This window comes from Hyla sarda, chromosome 1, assembly GCF_029499605.1.
Source record: "Hyla sarda isolate aHylSar1 chromosome 1, aHylSar1.hap1, whole genome shotgun sequence".
Lineage (NCBI taxonomy): Eukaryota > Metazoa > Chordata > Amphibia > Anura > Hylidae > Hyla > Hyla sarda.
In genome coordinates this window covers 497,836,854-497,861,313 of record NC_079189.1, presented here as the reverse complement: position 1 = coordinate 497,861,313, position 24,460 = coordinate 497,836,854, and the positions used below count along the sequence as shown (strand labels likewise).

General features: G+C 44.7%; 1 protein-coding gene and 1 pseudogene across 2 annotated transcripts in view; both read left to right on the top strand.

Annotated features, from left to right (window-relative positions):
- The window catches only part of DCP2 (decapping mRNA 2), a 76,308-nt gene that overhangs the window by 42,183 nt on the left and 9,665 nt on the right, over window positions 1-24,460 (top strand). For both annotated transcript variants that reach the window (XM_056537460.1, XM_056537459.1), the window contains exons 7-8: window positions 1,089-1,196; window positions 4,520-4,586. In XM_056537460.1, the coding sequence (XP_056393435.1) occupies window positions 1,089-1,196; window positions 4,520-4,586 (175 nt within the window). The remainder of the gene's footprint in view (window positions 1-1,088; window positions 1,197-4,519; window positions 4,587-24,460) is intronic.
- On the top strand, window positions 14,378-14,551 carry LOC130344319 (U2 spliceosomal RNA; annotated as a pseudogene).

Here is a 24,460-nt window from a genome sequence, read left to right as displayed (position 1 = left end):
CAACCCCCACACACTCACACACACAAACTGACACAGAAGCACTCACCCGGCCAGAGTTTAGAGCTGAGGGGAGGGGTCGGAGGGAGACAGGATACACGGCCTCTCCTCTGCCTTCAGAGGTTCTAAGATTGCACGGCAGAGAGAAGGCGGGGGAGGGTAGAGAGGGCACGCCCCTCCCTCTTCCTGTCAGCACTTCCCGTCATCGCACGGCAGCTCAGTGTACAGGCTGGTGCAGACCTGGGCATTGTACGGCTGACAGGCAGCGCGGGCCGGTCAGAGCCAATCAAAGGGCCATATGTGGCCCGCGGGCCATACAATGCCCAGGTCTGGTATAGAGTGTCGGCGCCAACGGCCCGCAACAAACAGGAGGACGAGGGAGGCAGCACTTGCTGGTTACATGTGAGTAGTTCCCTGATGGGGACAGCGCAGGGCTGATAATTAATTTTTTTTTTGGGGGGGGGGGTTGAGAAGCAGAACAGCGCTCGAGAAATACTGTTACATACTGTGGAACCGCCATAAGTTGCAAAAATACTGTGATAAACACATTTGGTCATACTGCCCAGCTCTAGTCCAAGCGCTGGGACCCCCGTGATCTCCCATACAGGGACCCGGCACTGCCGCGGCTCTTTGCAGCTAGTGCTTGTCGTCGACCTCGCTAAGAGGTCGACAGACACACCCCCTCCATTCAGCTCTATGGGAAAGGCAGGGATGCACAAACGCTGCTTCTCCACCTCTCCCGTAGAGATACATGTAGGTAGTGTGACTGCTGCGGCATCATGCTGTGGTCGACACTCCTCCTGCCTGGGGAGTGCTGGGGCCCCGCACAGGAGATTGTGGTGGGGGGTCACAGCAATCGGACTCCCTGCGATCAAACACTTGTCCACCTCTGGATAGGGGAGAAGTTATATACTGCTTCAGATCTCCATAAATATGTCCAACATTTGCTTTCCATGAGCAAAGCAGCAGCAGCACACTTAACACAAGGCAAATACAGAAGTTTTAGGAAAAAAATATTAGGCCTATTACTTTACAGTAATTTTTTTTCCATGAGATTTATGCTTGATTTTCATTCTGCCTTTTTTCCTTAGACCATTGCGGGATTGGCTAAAGAGGAGGCTGGGTGACTCCTCAGATAGTGATAATGGGTTACCCTCTGCTGGAAGTACACCATCAAAGCCTAATGTAGAGAAATCCAAGTAAGAGGATTGATTGGAGAGATTGTAAAATGGTTGTGTTTGAAGAGAAAGAAGATGCTATTATTTACTGATGAAGTGTAACTATTTGTTAGTGTATTCCCTGCATTATTTATGTAGATGATTTTTTCCGAGATGTACAATAAAACACTAGCCTACTCATTCTGTAGGGGATATTCCTGAGTACATAGTGGTTACAAAACTTGTACATGGAGACCTTTTTAACCTCTTCAGGATGCAGGGCGTACGCCCTGCATCTTGAGTCCTTAAGTCCTTACGCCTGTGGGAATTCTGGTCCCCACCGCTAACCGGTCGGGGACCAGACTGGAATGCCTGCTGATATCATTCCTGAGACTAACTAACCCCCCCCCCCCCCCCCCACCCCACCCGTCAGCGATCCGGGTCATACGGGTAACCTGTGGCCCTGAAAATAAGGGGGATCGGGGGAGTCCAACACCAACCCCCCCCCCCGAAAGGGATAGAAGTGAGGATCCACCCCTCCCATCCCTGCTATTGGTCGGTCAGAAGCGACCGACCAATAGCAGATCGGGGGCACGGGGGGGGGGGGGGAAAGTTCGGTTCCCCCACTCCTCCCACCCACTGTGGTCCAGACAGAGCAGGAGAACCGTGATGTGAGTGGCGGCGGCGGTGGAGGTCCCTTACCGGGCGGCCTCTAGCTTGCGTGGCGTGCGGCGATCAGTACATACTGGGAGTTGTAGTTTTGCAACAGCTTGAGGTACACTGGTTGAAAAATACTGAGTTAGGTAACAGAACCTAACTGAAGGTTTTCCAACCAGTGTGCCTCCAGCTCTTGCAAAAGTACAACTCCCAGTATGCACGGTCAGTCAGTGTATGCTGGGAGTTGTAGTTTTGCAACAGCTGGAGGTTTGCCCCCCCCCCCCCCCCCCATGTGAATGTACAGGTTTACAGTGAGTTTCCTGCATTAAGTTTGAGCTGTGGCAAATTTTCCGTCACAGCTCAAACTCTTAGCGGGAAACTCACCATAAACCCCGCGCGTGTGAATGTACCCTAAAAACACTACAGTACACTAACACAAAATAAAAAGTAAAACACTACATATACACCCCTTACACTGTCCCCCCCCCCCCCCCAATAAAAATGAAAAACGTATTGTACGACAGGGTTTCCAAAATGGAGCCTCTAGCTGTTGCAAAACATCAACTCCCAGCATTTCCGGACAGCCATAGACTGTCCAGGCATACTGGGAGTTTAGCAATAGTGTTGCTCGCGAATATTCGCAATACGAATATTCGTTTTTTTTTTTTTTTTTTTTTTCCACAGTACACATCACAGTGATCATCCCTCTCTGCTTCCAGCTTGTGTGGTGTAAAGAAGGCTACTGTGTGACACTGGTGTGCGAATTTTTGCATATGCGAAAATTAGCATATGCTACTTTTCGCATATGCAATTTTTTTCTTATGCTAATTTTGTATATGCAAATTTTCGCATATGTTATTTTCGCATACGCGAATATTCGCAAATGGGGGTAGTTAAGGGTTAAATTAACTATCCTATATTTTAAGTGGACATATAAGTAACATGTGGCCAAGTATTAGCGAAATATCTCCAGCCGTTTGGAAGTTATGCAGTAACATATATTTCCCATAGACTTGTATGGGACTTTAAACATAAATCCCACCCCTGGCAAATGAGGTGAGTAAGGGTTAAATCACCTATTCTATGTTTGTTGTTGACATATAAGGAACATGTGTGCCAAGTTTCATGTTAATATCTTTAGCCTTTTGGATGTTTTTGTGGAACGAACATACATACATACATACATACATACACACACACATATATACATACATGCATACATACACACATGTGTATGTATGTGTGTATGTTCCAGCATCACGTACAAACGGCTAAAGATATTAACATGAAACTTGGCACACATGTTACTTATATGTCAACAACAAACATAGGATATTTGATTTAACCCTTACTCGCCCCAATTTGCCAGGGGCGGGGTTTTTCTTTAAAGTCCCATACAAGTCTATGGGAAATATATATTACTGCATAACTTCCAAACGGCTGGAGATATTTCGCTAATACCTGGTCACATGTTACTTATATGTCCACTTAAAATATAGGATAGTTAATTTAACCCTTAACTACCCCTATTTGTGAGGGTCGGGTTTTTGTTTTAAGTCCCATGCAAATCAATGGGAAATGTATATTCCCACATAACTTCAGTATGGCTGTTGATATTTCAATACCTGGTACACATATTACGGGTCGGGATATGAGGACCGGGATAGGAGGTCGGGATATGACAACAATATAGGAGGATGGGATTTGAAGTTAAAAGCTTCCTCCTTCGTTTATTTTCCTCCCCAACAAGGATTAGGAAGGAAAAAACGGGCAATGCCGGGTACTCAGCTAGTAGTTAAATAAAAAAAAGATCCTGAAATACCCCTTTAATGTGTTCTGCATCATCATTTAGTCCCAGAGCTCTTTGCTGGGGTCCCTTCCACTCAGGAGTGATTGACAGTCCAGGTTTGCTGAAGTGTTTCCCAGGCCTCGTTATTCCTGGGCATTATAAAAACTGTTTATGGGCTAGCTCAAGACATTTAGCAGAGGGAGCAGAACGAGGATGTAAGTGGTGGCCAGGCTGTCTATAAAGCCTAGGTGGAAGTGATATCAGCCCAGAGCTCTGTGACTACATGAAGATGCAGAACGCCTTCATGACTACTTGCAGCTGATTAACGTACAACGCAGGACACTTTCAAATTTGTTTTCAGCATTTTAGCGGATGCCAAAAAGGACCAGACCTAGTAAGAAACCTTATTTTACTCTGCATAACATGTTGGCAACTGTCATATAGGGTAAAATATGCAAAAAAGTGCCTGCAAGCACTCCCGCTATGCGATTCTCTTCCTGAGCTGCAGTGTGAAGATTGGTCTTGGAGTGACGTCTGGGCCCAGAGTCTCGTACTGCTGCCTAGGGGCCAGGTGGGACATTGCAGCGGTCAGTGATTGGTTGAGCAGCAGTTTAACACTCTGGGCCCATGTGTTGTGCTTTCTATAAGGAAGAGGATTGCAGCCGGAGACCGGAGCGGATACCAGAGGGACTGCTGGAGGTAAGTAGAGTTTTTTTTTTTTTTTTTTTATATCTACTGTAGAATGGCCCCCCCTCCCACTGGATAACCCCTTAAATGTAGATTTTCCAACCTTAGTTTCTGGAAGTTGGCTTCAAATGTCTACTACTCTTTCAGGAAATGTTTTCTCACATTGCTTCTGTGTGTCTAAAGTTGCAGTTTATCTCTTTAATGGTCTTGTTAATGCTTGTTTTGTTTGTAGACCCAGAATGCGCTGTATGCCTCAGTTTTCTGAGCTTTCTCCAGGAGAACAATGGACAAAGCCTAAGGTACATTAATGGCTGTATAGTTGGTTATATAGTCCTCCAGTGGAGTTACTATTTAAAAAAAAAATATTGATCTGTTTGCCTGAGCCACGTTTTATAGGGGTATGCTGGAGGAAAAAAAATGTCATGTCAGACTGTTCCAGAAAGTTAAAAGCAAGTTATAAATTTGTATATTTAAAAAAACAAAACAAAAAACACTCTGGTGCTCTTTGCTGTCACTGTTCGTGTCAGCAACTGCCCAGAGAAGGAGAGGTTTTGCTATGGGGATTTGCTCATGTTCTGGACAGTTCCTGACATGGTCAGGGGTGGCAGCAAAGAGCACTCTGATATAGTTACATAGTTCATAAGGTTGAAAAAAGACCAGAATCCATCAAGTTCAACCAATAACCCTAATGAGTCCCTACTGAGTTGATCCAGAGGAAGGCAAAAACCCTCATACTAGAGGTAAAAATTCCTTCCCGACTCCAAAAATGGCATCAGAATAAATCCCTGGATCAACGTTCTGTCCCTATAAATCTAGAATCCATAACCAGCGATATTACTCTCCAAAAAAGCATCCAGGCCCTTTTTGAACTCTTTTACAGAGTTCCCCATGACCACCTCCTCAGGCAGAGAATTACACAGTCTCACTGCTCTTACAGTAAAGAACCCCCGTCTGTGCTGGTGTAGAAACCTTCTTTCCTCTAGACGTAGAGGATGCCCCCCTTGTTATAGATACAGTCCTGGGTATAAATAGATCATGGGAGAGATCTCTGTACTGTCCCCTGATATATTTATACATAGTTATTAGGTCTCCCCTAAGCCTTCTTTTTTTAAACTACAGACTGTAAACCCTACATTACTTTTTCTAGGACATATAGCAGCTAGAGATGAGTGAACTTAAAGTAAATTCGGTTCGTCACGAACTTCTCGGCTCGGCAGTTGATGACTTATCCTGCGTAAATTAGTTCAGCTTTCCAGTGCTCCGGTGGGCTGGAAAAGGTGGATACATTCCTAGGAAAGAGTCTCCTAGGACTGTATCCACCTTTTCCAGCCCACCGGAGCACCTGAAAGCTGAACTAATTTATGCAGGAAAAGTCATCAACTGCCGAGCCGAGAAGTTCGTGACGAATCGAATTTACTGTAAGTTCACTCATCTCTAATAGCAGCAGTTAAGTACAGGTAGGCTTACATTTTTAAATAGAATTGATTTACAAATCTATTTAACTTTCTGGCACCAGTTGGTTTGAAAACTATTTCCAGAGTACCCCTTTTTATTTTTGTTTTATATGGCGACTCAGCTTTGCTGAGTACCAGTGTGAGACCTTTTATTTTTTTTATTTTTTATAAAACTACCCTTTTACATAGAATGTGTCGGCAGATAAGAACCATTTGGCCCATCTAGTCTGCCCAATAATTTTTTCAAATTTTTCATAACATTTTGGAATTTTTCACCAAGAAATGATGTATCCATGAAAATTTACCACTTACATAAAGTAGAATATGTCACGGAAAAAAAAATCTCAGAATCAGAATGAACTTTAAAAGCATCCCAGAGTTATTAATGCTTAAAGTGACAGTGGTCAGATGTGCAAAAAAATGCTCTGGTTCTTAAGGTGAAAATGGTCTGGGTCATTAACCCCTTAAGGACTCAGGGTTTTTCAGTTTTTGCACTTTTGTTTTTTCCTCCTTACCTTTTAAAAATCATAACCCTTTCAATTTTCCACCTAAAAATCCATATTATGGCTTATTTTTTGCGTTGCCAATTCTACTTTGCAGTGACATTAGTCATTTTACCCAAAAATGCACAGCGAAACGGAAAAAAAAATCATTGTGCGACAAAATCGAAGAAAAAACGCCATTTTGTAACTTTTGGGGGCTTCCGTTTCTACGCAGTGCATATTTCGGTAAAAATGACACCTTATCATTATTTTGTAGGTCCATACGGTTAAAATGATACCCTACTTATATAGGTTGGATATTGTCGTACTTCTGGAAAAAAATCATAACTACATGCAGGAAAATGTATACGTTTAAAAATGTCATCTTCTGACCCCTATAACTTTTTTATTTTTCCACGGGGTGGTATGGGGTGGTATGAGGACTAATTTTTTGCGCCGTGATCTGAAGTTTTTATCGGTATGACTTTTGTTTTGATCGGACTTTTTGATCACTTTTTATTCATTTTTTAATGGTATAAAAAGTGACCAAAAATGCGCTTTTTTTTTACTTTGGAATTTTTTTGCGCGTATGCCATTGACCGTGTGGTGTAATTAATGATATATTTTTATAGTTCGGACATTTACGCACGCGGAGATACCACATTTTTTTTTCATTTTTTTTTACACTGTTTTATTTTTTTTTATGGGAAAAGGGGGGTGATTCAAACTTTTATTAGGGAAGGGGTTAAATGACCTTTATTAACACTTTTTTTTTACTTTTTTTTTGCTATGTTATCTGTCCCATAGGGACCTATAACACTGCACACACTGATCTCCTATGCTGATCACTGGCGTGTATTAACACGCCTGTGATCAGTGTTATCGGCGCTTGACTGCTCCTGCCTGGATCTCATGCACGGAGCAGTCATTTGTCGATCGGACACCGAGGAGGCAGGTAAGGGCCCTCCCGGTGTCCTGTAAGCTGTTCAGGACGCCGCGATTTCACCGCGGCGGTCCCGAACAGCCCGACTGAGCAGCCAGGTCATTTTCACTTTAGAAGCGGCGGTCAGCTTTGACCACCGCTTCTAAAGGGTTAATACCGCACATCGCAGCGATCGGCGATGTGTAGTATGAGCCGCGGGTCCCGGCCGTTGATGAGCGACGGGACCGACGCGATATGATGCAGGATTGCGGCGCGATCCCGCTTCATATCGCGGGAGTCTGCGCAGGACGTAAATATACGTCCTGCGTCGTTAAGGGGTTAAACTTATTCACTGTACTTGCAGCTACCACTTCTGCAGGAAGGCTATTCCATGCATCCACTACTCTCTCAGTAAAGTAATACTTCCTGATATTACTTTTAAACTTTTGCCCCTCAAATTTAAAACTGTGTCCTCTTGTGGTAGTTTTTCTTCTTTTAAATATGCTCTCCTCCTTTACCGTGTTGGTTCCCTTTATGTATTTAAAAGTGTCTATCATATCCCCTCTGTCTTGTCTTTCTTCCAAGCTATACATGTTAACCCCTTGGGGACGGAGCCCATTATAACCCTAAGGACTGGAGCATTTTTTGCAAATCCGACCACTATCACTTTATTAATAACTCTGGAATGCTTTTACTTGTTTTTTTTTTTTATTTTTTTTTTTGTGTGACATATTCTACTTTATGTTAGAGGTAAATTTACGGCCATACTTGCATCATTTCTTGGTGAAAAATTCCAAAATTTCAGGAAAAATGTGAAATGTTAGCATCTTTCTAACTTTGAAGCTCTCTGCTTGTAAGGAAAAGGGACATGTCAAATAAATTATATTGATTCACATATACAATATGTCTACTTTATGTTTGCATCATAAAGATGACATTTTTTAACTTTTTGAAGACATTAGAGGACTTCAATGTATAGCAGCAATTTTCCAGATTTTCTCGAAAATATCAAAATCTGAATTTTTCAGGGACCAGTTAAGTTTAGAAGTGAATTTGAGGGGTCTTTATGTTGGAAATCCGCTATAATGGACCCCCTTATGAAAACTGCACCCCTCAAAGTATTCAAAATTACATTAAAAAAGTTTAACCCTTTAGGTGTTTCACAGGAAAAGCAGAAAATTAAAAATCTCCATTTTTTTACACTCAAATGTTATTGTAGCCCCATTTTTTTCATTTTTACAAGGGGTAAAAGGTAAAATGGCCCCCCAAAACTTGTAATTCATTTTCTCTCGAGTAAGGAAATACCTCATATGTGGAGGTCAAGTGCTCTGTGGGTGCACTAGAGGGCTCAGAAGGGAAGGAGCGAGAATGGGATTTTGGAGAGCGAATTTTGCCCATTTAGGAATGCCAGAACAGTAAAAAATAAAAACCCCACATGGCATAAAATTTTGGACCCCTCATGGAACGTAACAAGGGGTACAGTGAGCCTTAACACCCCACAGGTGATTGACGAACTTTCGTTAAAGTGGGACGTGAAAATGAGAAATTTGATTTTTAACACTAATATACTGGTGTTACCCCAAACTTTTCATTTTCATAAGGAGTAATAGGAGAAAATGCCCCACAAAATTTGTTACCCCATTTCTCTCGAGTAAGGAAATTACTCATATTTGGATGTAAAGTGTTCTGTGGGTGCACTAGAGGGCTCAGAAGGGAAGGAGTGACATTAGGCTTTTGGAGAGCGAATTTTGCTGAAATGTTTTTTTTGGGGGGGATGTCCCATTTAGGAAGCCCCCATGATGCCAGAACAGTAGACCCCCACATGTGACCCCATTTTGGAAACTACACCCCTCACAGAATTTAAAAAGGGGTGCAGTGAGCAATTACACCCCACTGGCATTTGACAAATCTTTGGAACAGTGGGCTATGCAAATGAAAAATACTATTTTTCATTTTTACGCACGACTGTTCAAAAAAATCTGTCAGACATCTGTGGGGCGTAAATGCTCACTGTACCCCTTATTACATTCCGTGAGGGGTGTAGTTTCCAAAATAGGGTCACATGTGGGGGGGGTGGGGCCACTGCTCTGGCACCATGGGGGCTTTATAAACACACATAGCCTTCAATTCCAGCCTAATTCTCTCTCAAAAAGCTCAATGGCGCTCCTTCTCTTATGAGCATTGTAGTTCGCCCGCAGAGCACTTTACATCCACACATGGGGTATTCCCTTACTCAGTAAAAATGGTGTTACAAATTTTGGAGGTCTTTTTTCCTATTACCCTTTGTGAAAAGGAAAAATTTGGGGTAACACCAGGATTTCAGGGGGAAAAAACAACACATTTTTAATTTTCATGTCCAATTTTAACGAAAATTTGTCAAAGACCAGTGGGTGTTAAGGCTCACTATACCCCTTGCTATGTTCCGGTGAGGGGTGTCTTTTCCAAAATGGGGTCCAAAATTTCTCCTGAGTACGGAGATACCCCATATGTGGCCCTAAACTGTTGCCTTGAAATACAACAGGGCTCTGAAGTGAGACAGCTCCATGCGCATTTTAGGCCTAAATAAGGAATTGGCAATAGGGGCGGACCCGGATACAAGGATGGGGCTTGTCTCTCTCCACCAAAACCATACAGCATTGTTTCCCAAACTGGGTGCCTTCAGCTGTTGCAAGACTCCCAGCCTGTCAGGACAGTCCATGGCTGTCTGCCAATACTGGGAGTTCTTGTTTTGCAACAGCTGGAGGCTCCGTTTAGGAAACCCTGCCGTATGAGACATTTTTTATTTTTATTGGGGTGGGGGGGGAGACGTGTAAGGGGATGTATATGTAGTGTTTTACTTTTCATTATTTGTTAGTGGAGTGTTTTTAGGGCACATTCACACGGGCGGGGGTTCACTGAGTTTTCCGCTGGAATTTTGAGCTGCCGTGGAAAATTTGCCGCAGCTCAAACTTGTAGAAGGAAACCCACTGTAAAACCGACCGTGTAAATGTAGGCACACTGGGGGGGAACCACTAAGTTAAGATGCAGACTCTAGCTCAGTGATTCCAACCCGTGTACCTCCAGCTGTTGCAAAACTACAACTCCCAGCATGTACGGTTTGTCAGTGAATTCTGAGAGTTGTAGTTTTAAAACAGCTGGAGGCACACGGGTTGGAATCACTGAGTTAGGAAACAGACTCTAGCTTAGTGTTTCCCAACCAGTGTTCCTACAGCTTTTGCAAAACTACCATTCTCAGCATGCCCGGACAGTCAGAAATGCTGGGCGTGTAGTTCTGCAATGTTGCAGAACTACAACTCCCAGCATGCCTGGACAGTCTGGGCATGCTAGGAGTTGTAGTTATACAAAAGCTGTAGGCACACTGGTTGGGAAACACTAAGCTAGAGTCTGTTTCCTAACTCAGGGATTCCAACCCTTGTGCCTCCAGCTCTTGTAAAACTACAACTCCCAGAATTCACTGACAAACCATACATGCTGGCGATCTTCACTGCAGCCTCCTCCACCGCCGCACTTTCCAGCCGCACTCCTCCTGCTGCCGCCGATGCCGCCGCCGGTCCGGGAAAGCCGGCCATGGGGGGCATTGCCACGGGATGCCTGCTGAAAGATATCAGCAGTCATCCCGGTCCGATCACTGCCTGGCAAGTGACGGGACGCGTGGGGGTATCCATATGCCATCCATCTCCAACAGGTTAAAGGGGTACTCTGGTGGAAAACATTTTTTTTTTTTTTTTTATCAAATGGTGCCAGAAAGTAACAGATTTGTAAATGGACAAAAAGGAAGGCACGTACGTGCACTCACCGCTCAGCGGAGACAGTTCGGTGTGGAAGTCCGGTTCAGAGGGAGCTGGATCACAGCATCAGCGCAGGTGTTATGACGCTCAGAGGCTACGCCGGCAGTTTCACACGTGAATGCGTGCTACTTCTGGCCTCAAAGCTACGTCATTGCGCCAGGTATTTAGCGAGATAGTGAGGTTACCATACTAACAATAAACAAAAGGACGGGGAGTGAATTGGGTCAAAAAAGGAACAGACACCGCATGAAGGTGTAAAAGAGAAAAAGAACGTGAAGCCAACCAGGTAGGTGAAGACCTAAAAACAAAAAAAGGGAAGAGAGATTGGAGGGAGGGACAGGAAACCTAAGCAATAATGAAAAGGTAGTGGCTATAAAGCACCTAATAATAAAGAAAAAATCTAGCACAGAACACTAAAAAATAAGTAAAGCAAGAGCAAATACTACATAAAAGCCAATACTATAGAGTATGTATTAAGAGATCACATGCAAAATTAAATTAGAAAAGGAGACATGTTAACTCGGTCATTGAAACCGGCAGGACCTTGAGCACCAGTCTTCAGGATCATGTGGGCTTCTTGCTGTAGAAGCAAATTATGTAAATCGCCTCCCGTATCAGGTATGATGATATTCATAAGGCCTTCAGAAAATCGTCATACCTGATATGGGAGGCGATTTACATAATTTGCTTCTACAGCAAGAAGCCCACATGATCCTGAAGACTGGTGCTCAAGGTCCTGCCGGTTTCAATGACAGAGTTGACATGTTTCCTTTTCTAATTTAATTTTGCATGTGATCTCTTACTACATACACTCTAGTATTGGCAATTATGTGGCATTTGCTCTTGCTTTACTTGCTCTGTGCTAGATTTTTTCTTTATTATTAGGTGCTTTATAGCCACTACCTTTTCATTATTGCTTGGGTTTCCCGTCCCTCCCTCCAATCTCTCTTCCCTTTTTTTGTTTTTAGGTCTTCACTTAGCTGGTTGGCTTCATTTTCTTTTTCTCTTTTACACCTGCATGCGGTGTCGGTTCCTTTTTTGACCCAATTCACTCCCCGTCGTTTTGTTTATTGTTACTATGGTAACCTCACTCTCTCGCTGCTGATAAATACCTGGCGTGATGACGTAGCTTTGAGGACGGAAGAAGCACGCATTCACGTGTGAAACTGCCGGCGTAGCCTCTGAGCGCCAAATCACCTGCGCTGATGCTGTGATCCAGCTCCCCGTTAACCGGACTCCCACACCAAACTGTCTCTGCTGAGCGGTGAGTGCACGTACGTGCCTTCCTTTTTGTTCATATTGATACTTCATATCTTCGTCTGTGCAACCCGCAGGAGATGACCATATAGGTCGCCGAGACTGCGCTGCATCCTTGCTAAGGTGAAGTTTCCTCTTGTGTGCTCTCTCTTTTCTTGTCTCACTATTATTTTAGATTTGTAAATGACTTACATTGAATAATCTTTACCCTTCCAGTACTTTTTAGCAGCTGTATGCTACAGAGGAAATTCTTTTGTTTTTGAATTTTTTGTCTTGTCCATGGTGCTCTCTGCTGACACTTCTGTCTGTGTCAGGAACTGCCCAGAGTAGCATAGGTTTGCAATGGGGATTTTTTCCTGCTCTGGACAGTTCCTGATAAGGGCATCAGGTGTCGGCAGAGAGCACTGTGGACAAGACAAAAAAATAAATAAATAATAATTTCCTCCGTAGCATACAGCTGCTAAAATGTACTGGAAGGGTAATTTTTTTTTAATAGAAGTCATTTACAAATCTGTTAACTTTCTGGCACCAGTTGATTAAAAAAGAAAACAATGTTTTCCACCGGAGTACCCCTTTAAGGTCCTCTTAACCTTTCCTAGTGAGTTTTATCCTGCAATCCATGTATTCGTTTAGTAGCTCTTCTCTGAACTCTCTAGAGTATCTATATCCTTCTGGAAATACGGTCTCCAGTACTACGCACAATACTCCAAGTGAGGCCTCACCAGTGCTCTGTACAGCGGCATGAGCACTTCTCTCTTTCTATTGCTTATACCTCTCCCTATACATCTGTTAGGTTCGACCCCAAAGGTCGAGTCGTCTTCTGTCGGTGGATTCCCAATTAGTGCGCTGAAGGCTTGTAAGGCTGGGTTCACATATGTCCGGCATAGGTGAACTCAGCCTAAATCTCGACGCAACTGATGCCGCAACTGATGCCACAACTGATGACAACTTGTCATCAGTTGTATGGAATGCGGCGTCCATTGTTTCTGGGTAAGCTGCGTTCCCCTGTCCGGTGCCCTCCGGCATGTCCAACCATCCGACGTCAAAATTGAGACGCTGGATGATTGTGAACTGTCCCGTTCAAATGAATGGGATCAGTTCTAGCATCAGTTTCCCTCCGGTGCACGCCGGAGGGAAACTGTGCCGGATGACTGATATATGTGAACCCAGCCTAAGGGGATGCAGTCGCCCTACCCTCCCCCAGCGCCACCCTGCCACTCAAATCAAGACACAGACACAACTGCAGTGACCAAGCCGAGGGCAGTAACAAGACTGGCTCTTTACTTAAAATAAGCTTTCTTATACACGTATATAGGGCATGCGCAGTAAACTTTAAATTGTATGAAAGACAGCAAACCGTAAATCATTTGCGTAGTCAGCAGAAAGTTGGATACAAAAATACATAGCTAAGCTGAAATATAACAAGCCATTGTTTCAAGGACACATCTGTGGTAACAAAAGATAAGAGTTCTGTATCCCGTGTCCTGTAGCCTTGAATATAAAACACCAATTGTCTCAAGTCCAAAAATTCAAGAGTTATGGAGAAAAACGAGAATGATAAAAAGACAAAATGGAGTCTCCTCTGCCCAATTCTATCACATCCAAGCATTCTGCTAGCATTTCCTGCTGCTCTATTACATTGTCTTCATACCTTTAAAGTCTTGTGAAATAAATAACCCTAAATCCCTTTCCTCAGATACTGAGGTCAGGACTGTGTCAAATATTCTATATTCTGCATGAGGGTTTTTATGGCCCAGGTGCACTATCTTGCACTAATCCATATTAGCCAGTTGCCGTATATTAACCCTTTAGTTCTAAAGGGACATTTAAACAATCCCCGGTGGTCCAGTGGAGTGGATGCCTCCCCTCCCCCCCAGCACGATCACGGTGGGGTTGAAGGAGGTTGGGGCCAATCCACTGCTGCGGTAGCTGGAGGGCTTACTGCTCCTCCTGTGTCGGCTGCTGCGCTGTGAATGATAAAGCCTGGCAGGGCCAGGCTTTATCAATCGAGCGCAGACCACCCTAAGGGGACTAAAAATGTAAAAAAACAACTTTCTCGGTCGCTCTTCATTGGGGGACACCTTACAGATGGGTATATGCTCTTGCCACTAGGAGGCGCTGACACTAGGAAGAAAAAAAGGTCGGCTCCTCCCTGGCAGGATATACCCGCCCACTGGAAGTGAGGTAATCCGTTTCCGGCCTTTTGACTAAGATCAAGTTTAATATCTGATACTTCCCTTATCCGGGGACCATATAGTACATAGATTTTTTTTTTTAGTACGTGGGCTGATTGGAAGCTTGCTTCCTTCGCCCCATGCCTGGACCCGCTATGGTGGTATCTTCGGGTACAGTACACAAAAAAAAAAAAGTATACGGGGGCCCCCTTTCTGTCTCCATCATCCTGTATGGGTCCTGATATAATACACTGCGTTAAGTCATGGAGGTATGCCTCTGGCATTCCTGCTTTCACCATGTTTCTCACTCTGTTGGAGACATACGTGACTAGCTGTGTGGGTCGTGCCAAGGGTTTCATGCTTCCTTGGAAGTATTCCGGGGTTACAGTCAGGACTGTTTTTCCTCTACCACCGGTTGGCATGAAATGCTTGCCATGTCCGCAGGTGTTCTTTATCGTACATGCATTATTCCCTCCTCCACAGGCTACCACATCGGCGGCTGCTGTCCCGGATCCCCACGTACATCTCGGAGGTTTCCGTGGAAGTGTCCCTGCGTGACCATGGATGGTACCTGCTCTCATTGGTCCAGTCAGTAGTGTCACCTGTCACTCTCTTCTCACTATCGGTGCGAGACTGCCGGAGTGCACCGATGTCTACATGGACCCATACCAGTAAGCCAGACAGTGGTCTGCATGGTTTTCTCTGCCACCTGTTGCTTCCCCAAGGACGGAAGTATCTGCGGCTGAAGTTCCGGTACCCCACTACTGGTGCAAGGTGACCGTTGGAGTCCACCTTTCGTCTACAGGGACCCATACCAGTAAGCCAAACAGTGGTCTGCGTGGTTTTCTCTGCCGCCTGTTGCTTCTCCAAGGACTGAAGTATCTGCAGCTGAAGTTCCGGTACCCCACTACTAGTGTGAGGTGACAGCTGGAATGCACGGTTGTCTACATGGGTCCATGCCAGTCAGTGGTCTGCATGGTTTTCTCTGCCGCCTGTCGCTTCTCCAAGGTCTGCAGTGTCTATGGCCGCAGTTCCGGTACCTCTCTGCTAGTGCGCGGTGTCTGGTGGGGTGACCTGGCGTATCCTGTGGATCCTATGCTGGGCAAAAGGGATACAATGCATGGCTCCAAAGCCTCCCAGGGTGACTGGGATCCTATTTTTGGCTTTTAGGTTTCACTGCCTTTCCAAATGCATTAAGGGGTGCAGGGATTGCTCTCTGACTGTGTCCCCTTATCACCAGCGCCTGGAGGGACACTCATTTTGCCAGACCGTTGTCTACAGTTTCCTTCTGTGTTGGTCTCCCATGCAACTGTCTGAGCGTTCCTGCAGGCAAGGGGTTGGCTGACAGCAGCCAGTCTTCGTCGGCATGGTCTCCTACACCACCGGTTCGCCCATGCGTTTGGCTGCACTCCGGTGCCCCACTGTCTAGGTTTCATAGAAATGTTCCTGTGTGCTCAGGAATCCTCCACCTGTCAGCTGGATGTCTGTCTCCTTAGTTTTCTGCTACATCTGGTCAAATATCATACGCTTCCCATTGTGTGGTGGCAGTTCTGGTAACCCTCTGCTACTATGTAGTCCCGAGTGGGTCTCCCCATGTTGCTCTGTGAGCCCTCTGCAATGCGCCACATGCTGATCAGTGGTGTTTGCTATTTTATCAGGTCCCTCTCCACATTCCTGCCGCTCTCATGGCTTCCAGCTCGTAGCCCACCTTTTAGTGTTGTTATGGATGCGGGACCCGGTGTGGCCATGGTCTCTATGCCAGGTAGCCAGACTGTGCCTGCATGGCTTTCGAGTCCTCCAGGTCACCTTCCTGATTCCTGCTGCTTCAGTGACCGCAGTTCGGTGACTCCTTCTATGTGCAGTTCATCACAGTATGCCTATGAGTTCATGGGACCTGTTTCCTGCCCCACATACATCCCTCATCTGTTGCATCTGTGTCAGTAGTCCAGAGGTGTAGCACCATTAGGAGCAGGGGCATCTCCTGCTGGTTCCGTGGCTTTTCTTGGCTACAGCTGCACTCTGTTTCCCTTTTCTAGGAGTACCACGTTGGTCTCCTAGGGGCATGGTGGTGACACACCATTGGTTGTGTGTTTTTTTCCATTCTGCCAGACCTTGGGATGTCTGCGTTTTCTTTCGTGTCTGCAGTTTAGTTCCCCTTTACTATCGTGAGGTACCCATGTCTGTGTCCCTCCGTATGCTAGGTCCTCTGCACAGGTAGAGTCCTCCCTCGGGCCTCCCTGTGGTTTGGTTCTGCAATCCTGCAACGGTTGAGCACCTTTGTTCTAGCTCTGTGCCTGCTGGGGCATCACAGTCAGTTCAGCCCCTCCCTACATCTCCAGGTACTTTTCTGGGGTTTCAGTCTAGGGTGGCTCAGGCACCTACTCGGTTGCCTTCGTCTCCATCTGGCATGGCTCTCAACATGTTTTGTATTTTTGCACAGCTCCAGTGTGAAGAGTTTTCATCCCTCTAGGGCCACATGGTGGCTCCCCCAGACAGTGATGGATTGTCGCTGGGCCTGGGGGCTATGTCCACCCAGTACTTGTCCCGTGGCGGTGGGGCAGCGTTTCCCTGCTCCTCGGTGCTTGGCGCACTTTGTCAATCCCCTTTCTGCAGCGGGTATGGGGATCATGGTGCTTGACATGAGTCAGTACTTAAGTTTTCTCTCGTCCACCCTTGTTTCCCTTCACAAGGGGGACTATTTTAAGTTTTTTTTTTTCTGATGCCAAGATGTTACCATCCCGCTGTTCCCACTATATAAGTGGGGTATCTGACTGGGCCCTTGTTTTTTTTTTTTTTTGCTAAGAGCAATCAACTGAGTTTTTTGGCTGTCCAGGCTTGAGGCTTACTGTCCACCATTGCAACCTGGCTCTTTCTCGTTTTTACGGTTGTCTGCTGCTGCTCTCGCAGCCTTGGCTCTACTCTGGTGGGAGGAGTTTATGTCCTTGGTTTGTCAGTCTGTACTGCACTGACTCCATAGTCTTCTGGAGTTACCTTCCTGTGCCTGGAGCCTGTGAGTCCCAGCTGGGTTCTCATTTGTTTTCCCCTCCGGTTCCTTTCTGGCGGGATGTATTTTCGGAGTGCTCTGGTCTGCTCTGACCTCTAGGGTCCAACACCGGTCGGTCTCCTTGACTTGGACTCTGTCCTGGGAGGCTGTAATGCCTTCCTTTCAGACTGCTTGTGCATGTGTTGTGATTCGACCCGAACTCCTCTGCGATCCCATTCGGTGGAGCGGTCTTTCTGTACTGCAGTCCTTCCGTTGCTTCATTTTTTTGACCTGGTCGTTTGTCGTCGGTGGAGTTTTTGCAGACGTCTGTTCAAGGGGGAGTCTTCCATTACGGGTCTGTCTTCCAGATGGCTCAGACATCTCCATTTTCCTGGTCGGTCTCTCCGGTATCTGGGATTTCCCCTTTTCAGGGCCTTCCACTTTTTTCTTCGGGGTCCAGGTCCTACCGAGAGAGGGTGTTCAGGTCTCGCGGATTACACCGGTGAGGCTACTGTTGCCTTCCATGTGCTCATGGCGGGCCCCTGGGTCAGGGGTTCTTTTTGGGTCTCCAGGACAGATTCCGGTTTTTCTTTTTTCCTGTAGTTTCTGGTCTCCACCTCCTGTGGAGACCAGGCGTACACTGATCTCCCTGTTGTGTTCCTGGGACTTTGTCCCATCTCCTTCCGGGATGGTTTCGGTTCATCTGGCTTTCTGTTCGACCCTTCCTGGTCTCTCTATAAGGAACGGGTGTCTAGAGTATACAAAGGTCGATCCAGGTGTCTTGAGTCTTCTGGGACGGCCCTTCTTTTGGCGTCCTAGTCCATATCCATGGACTGGAGATCTTCCGGGAGCTCGATTTCTGGGCATTGTTTGTCTTTGGCCTGGGGGCTTGTCCGCGGGCCTTTGTGGTCTCAGGAGTTCAGTCTCGGGACTGACTCTTTTTCTCTGGTGGTTGGTTTTTCCCACCCTAGGGGACTGCTTTGGTACGTCCGATCTGTAAGGTGTCCCCCAATGAAGAGCGACCGAGAAAAGGAGATTTTTTTTTTTTTTTTTTGTGCTTACCGTAAAATCTTTCTCGTAGCCATTCATTGGGGGACACCGCACCCACCCATTTCTTCATCTTTTTTTCCAGATTACTTTTTCTGGTTCTTCTGTTGATTTTTCCGGGATCTCCTTCAGACATGTCTTTGTTGGCTTCTCCTACTGCTTTGTGACAAAACTGATTACCTCACTTCCAGTGGGCGGGTATTTCCTGCCAGGGAGGAGCCGACCTTTTTTTTTCTTCCTAGTGTCAGCGCCTCCTAGTGGCAAGAGCATATACCCATCTGTAAGGTGTCCCCCAATGAAGGCTACGAGAGAGAGAGATTGTACGGTAAGCACAAAAAATCTCCTTTTTACAAAACACCTATTAAGCCCTTCCTTATTAAAAAGTTTAAATTACCCCCTTCCCAAATTCCATATAAAAAATATGGAACAATAATAAAAATAAACATCGCCGCCTGCGTAAATGTTCGAAGTATAAAAATATATCATTAATTAAATCGCACTGTCAATGGGGCATGCGCTAAAAAGTCCAAAATAGTGTATTTTTGGTCACTTTTTATATAACAAAAAAATGAATAAAAAGCGGTCAAGAAGTCTGATCTATACAAATGGTACCGCTAAAAACTTCAGATCACGGCGCAAAAATTGAGCCCTCATACCGACCCGTACATGTAAAAATAAAAAAGTTATAGGGGTCAGAAGATGACAATTTAAACGTATAAATTTTTGTGCATGTAGTTATTTTTCCCAGAAGTACGACAAAATCAAACCTATATAAGTAGGGTATCATTTTAATCTTATGCACCTACAGAATAAAGAGAAGGTGTCCTTTTTACCGAAAAATGCACTTCGTAGAAACTGATGCCCCCAAAATTTACAATATGGTGTTTTTTCTTCAATTTTGTCGCGCAATGATTATTTTTTTTTTTTTGTTTCGCTGTAGATTTTTGGGTAAAATGACTGATGTCAATACAAAGTAGAATTGGTGGCACAAAAAATAAGCCATCATATCGATTTTTAGGGACAAAATTGAAAGAATTATGATTATTATTTTTTTTTTTTTAAGTGCAAAAAACAGAAAAACGCTTCAGTTGTTAAAGTTCTGACCATTCTTCTAGTTTTCTTAAATCCTTTCCCATTTGGCGTATCCCTCCAGGAACATCAACCCTGTTACATATCTTTGTGTCATCAGCAGAGACCTTTTGCAATATCACTAATGAAGATATTAACCTCTTCCCGCAGAATCACTTATATAAACGTTGTGTTATGCTGGTAGTTCGCACATCATGACGTTTATATAAGTCATTCAGTTAACCTGGCAATGCGTGGGGGGGGGACCGCGGCACGTATCTGGGACCAGCGGCAGGCACAAGTGTAGGAGGCAGCGGCAGCAGGCAAATGGAGAAGGCAGCGTCTGAATCATAGGCAGCAGTGAAGATTGCTGTAAAGTGATCTTCACTGCTGCTTCTAGGAGTTTCAAAACTACAACTCCTAGCATGCCCAAACAGCCTTTGGCTGGGCATGCTGGGAGTTGTAGATTTTTGACATCTGGAGGGCCACAGTTAAGAGACCACTGTGCAGTGATCTATAATCTGTGCTCTTCCAGATGTTGCAAAACTACAACTCTCAGCGTGCCCAGATGGTCCAGGCATGCTGGGAGTTGTAGTTCTGTAACATCTGGCCCTGCTGGCCAAACTACAACTCCCAGCATGTCTGGGCATGCTTGGAGTTAAAGTTTGCAACATCTGGAGGGCTACAGTTTGGACACCACTACACAGTGGTCTCCAAATTATTCTCCAGTTGTTGCAAAACTACAACTCCCAGCATGCCCTTCGGTTGTCTGGGAATGCTGGGAGTTCTAGTTTTGTAACAGCTTTAGGCACATGGGTTGGGAAACACTGAGTTAGGAAACAGACAATGTTTCCCAACCAGTGTGCGTCCAGTTGTTGCAAAACCACATCTCCCAGCATGCACTGACAGACCATGCATGCTGGTAGTTGTAGTTTTGCAACAGCTGGAGGCGCATTGGTTGGGAAACACTAAGTAACAAACTCTGTGTTTTGCAACCAGTGTGCCTCCAGCTGTTGCATAACTACAACCCCCAGCATGCACGGACAGCCAAAGGGCATGCGCTCGAGGTTTGCCCCCCCCCCCCCCCATGTGAATTTACAGGGTACATTCACACAGGCGGGTGTACAGTAAGTTTCTCGCTGCAAGTTTGAGATGCAGCAAATATTCCGCTGCAGCTCAAACTCCCAGAGGGAAACTCGCTGTGAACCCTCGACTGTGTGAATGTACCCTAAAAACACTACACAAAATAAAAAGTAAAACACTACATATACACATACCCCTTCTCCTTTTACCCCTTATGAAAAGGTAAAGTAGGCGCCCACTCCAGCATGTTATTGTAAAAAAAAAAAAAAAAAAAAACATTTTTACACTAACATGCTGGTGTTGCCACATACTTTTTATTTTGACAAAGATCTGTCACAAAGACCGGGATCGCCGAACACTGTGTTGTCTTCCTGGTGCTCGAGGTCGGCACATTGCAGAGTGGCTTAAAGATCTGCCCGGCGGTCCCGCTGCTGTAACACCTTCCGAATAAAGTCATATTGAAAGAAGACCCGGGAGTGCCCCGTCCGTTTCTTACTATTGTATGGATATTTCTGCTACTGTGCTTCTATAGAGGGAGAGCACCGCAGGACACTTTCAAGACATATACCCACATCTCGACACTGGTCGTTTGCACACTGTTCATTGCTGAGGTCCGATTCTCAAGTTACCTGTGCCGGCAGCTCTTTCTTTTCACAGTAACATTGCAGATTGGGTTGACAGGTTGCTGGGTGGGGCTGGAGAGGATCCAGCAGTCATGGTATATATTGGCACCAATGACAAAGTAAGAGGTAGGTGGAGTGTCCTAAAAAATGATTTCAGGGACTTAGGCCGCAAGCTTAAGGCAAGGACCTCCAAGGTAATATTTTCTGATCTATTACCTGTACCACGAGCCACACCAGAGAGGCAGCAGGAGATTGGGGAGGTAAACAAGTGGCTCAGAAGCTGGTGTAGGAAGGAGGGGTTTGGGTTCATGGAGAATTGGGCTGACTTTGTTGTCGGTTACCAGCTCTACCGTAGGGACGGTCTGCAACTCAATGGGGAGGGTGCAGCTGTGATTGCGGAGAAGATGGCTAGAAGGGTGTTTAAACTAGGGACTGGGGGGGGGGGGGGGAGGAAACCTACAACATAGAGGGGGAAGAAAGTGTAGATAGAGAGGGGGGACTTATCAATGTACCTGGGGGTGGAGCGGAGGGAGGGGTTAGAATAGTTAATAGGGATAGGCTTCATAGGAAGAAAAAAAACATACACCATTGAATTGCATGTTGACTAATGCCAGAAGTCTGTCCAATAAAACAGAGGAACTGGAGTGGTTGATGTCTGAAGAAAGTTATGGCATAGTGGGTATAACACAGACTTGGTTGGTCGACAGCTGTGACAGGGCGGTCAACATACAGGGTTATAGTCTATTCAGGAAGGATCGGACAAAACGGAAAGGGGGAGGAGTTTGTCTGTATGTGAAATCGGGTCTGACGGCCGCACTATGGGAGGATATATGGGATGGAAACGATAATGTGGAGTCATTATTGGTAGAAATATATGGAGATAAAAATAAATAAAAAAATCCTGATATTGGTTTGCTATAAGCCACCAAACATAATGGAAGAGGCAGAAGATCAATTACAGAGGCAAATAAACAAGGCAGCAATTCAGAATGATGTGATAATAATGGGGGACTATCCTGATATAAATTGGGAGACAGAGTTTGTGATTCTCATAAAGGAAACAGGTTTCTGACTATAGCTAAAGACCATTATCTGTCCTAAATGGTGAAGGGCCCGACCAGAGGGGGCGCCCTACTATACTTAATATTAACCAACAGACCTGACAGAGTAACTAATGTGCACGTAAAAGGACACCTAGGAAATAGTGATCATAATATAATACATTATAGCTTGTTCTTCAATAAGGGACTCTCTCGAGGGGCCACAAAAACAATGAACTTTAGGAAGGCAAAGTTCGATCAACTCAGAGAAGCCCTTAACAATATAAAATGGGATAATGTCCTCAAAAACAAGAATACTGACACTAAATGGGAGACTTTTAAAAATATCTTAAATTCTCACTGTAAGATGTATATACCTTATGGGAATAAAAGGGTCAGAAATGAAAGAAAACCAATATGGATGAATAAAAATGTTAAGGGGCAATAAATGTCAAAAATAAAGCATTTAAACTACTAAAACAGGATGGCAGTGAAGAAGCATTTAAAAGCTATAGAGAAAAATTTAAAATATGTAAAAACACAGATAAAAAACACAAAAATAGAGACAGACTCATTGCCATAGAGAGTAAAACTAACCCCAAAATGTTCTTTAACTATATAAATAGCAAAAAGATCAAAAATGGAAATGTAGGCCCTTTAAAAAATGATGAGGAAGAAATTATAAACGGGGATCAGGAAAAAGCAAATATATTAAACAAATTCTTCTCCACTGTATTCACTGAGGAAAATGAAATGCCAGGTGAAATACAGCAAGATAAGGTAAACTCCCCAGTACAGGTCACCTGTCTAACCCAGGAAGAAGTACAGTGCCGCCTACAAAAAATCTAAATAGACAAATCGCCAGGTCCAGATGGCATTCACCCCCGTGTTCTAAAGGAATTAAGTAATGTGATAGACCCCTATTTTTAATATTCAGGGACTCTATAGTAACAGGGACTGTTCCCCAGGACTGGCACATGGCAAATGTGGTACCAATATTTAAAAAGGGATCAAAAGGTGACAATGGGAATTATAGAACTGTTAGTTTAACCTCCGTTGTATTTAAATTGTTTGAGGGTTTTCTAAGAGATGCTATTTTGGAGTATCTTAATAAAAATAAAAGTATGACCCCATATCAGCATTGCTTTATGAGGGATCAGTCCTGTCAAACTAACCTGATCAGGTTTTATGAGTTTTTTTTATGAGCATTTGATACAGTGCCACATAAAAGATTGGTGCATAAAATAAGAAGGATTGGACTGGGGGAAAATGGGTGCAAGTGGGTAAGTAACTGGCTCAATGGTAGGAAACAGAGGGTGGTTATTAATGGTACTTATTCTGATTGGGTGACTGTTACTAGTGGGGTACCACAGGGGTCCATCTTGGGTCCTGTTCTATTTAATACATTCATTAATGACCTTGTAGAGGAGTTAAATAGTAAAGTAGCAATCTTTGCAGATGATACTAAACGCTGTAAAGTGGTAAACACTATAGAGGACAGTGCACTGTTACAAATGGATCTGGATAGGTTTGAGGTTTGGGCTGGGAAGTGGCCAATGAGGTTCAACACTGATAAATGTAAGGTAATGCTCATGGGGAGGAAAAATCCGGGCTGGGATCATGTATTAAATGGGAGAACACTTGGGACGACTGACATGGAAAAGGATTTAGGAGTCTTAGTTAATAGTAAATTTAGCTGTAGTGGGCAGTGTTGGGCAGCTGCTGCCAAAGCAAATAAAATCATGGAATACTCCTGTACAGTACTGGGCACCAGTGTACAAGAAAGATATAGTGGAGCTGGAGAGGGTTCAAAGACGGGCAACCAGGGTAATACAGGGAATGGGAGGACTACAGTACCCAGAAGGATTATCGGAATTGGGGTTATTTAGTTTAGAAAAAAGACTTAGGGGAGACCTAATAACTATGTATAAATATATCAGGGGACAGTACAGAGATCTCTCCCATGATCTATTTATACCGAGGACTGTATCTATAATGAGGGGGCATCCTCTACGTTTAGAGGAAAGAAGGTTTCTACACCATCACCGACAGAGGTTCTTTACTGTAAGAGCAGTGAGACTGTGTAATTCTCTGCCTGAGGAAGTGGTCAGGGTGAACTCTGTAAAACAGTTCAAAAGGTGTCTGGATGCATTTTTGGAGAATAAGAACATCGCTGGTTATGTATACTAGATTTATAGGGACAGAACGTTGATCCAGGGATTTATTCTGATGCCATATTTGGAGTCTGGAAG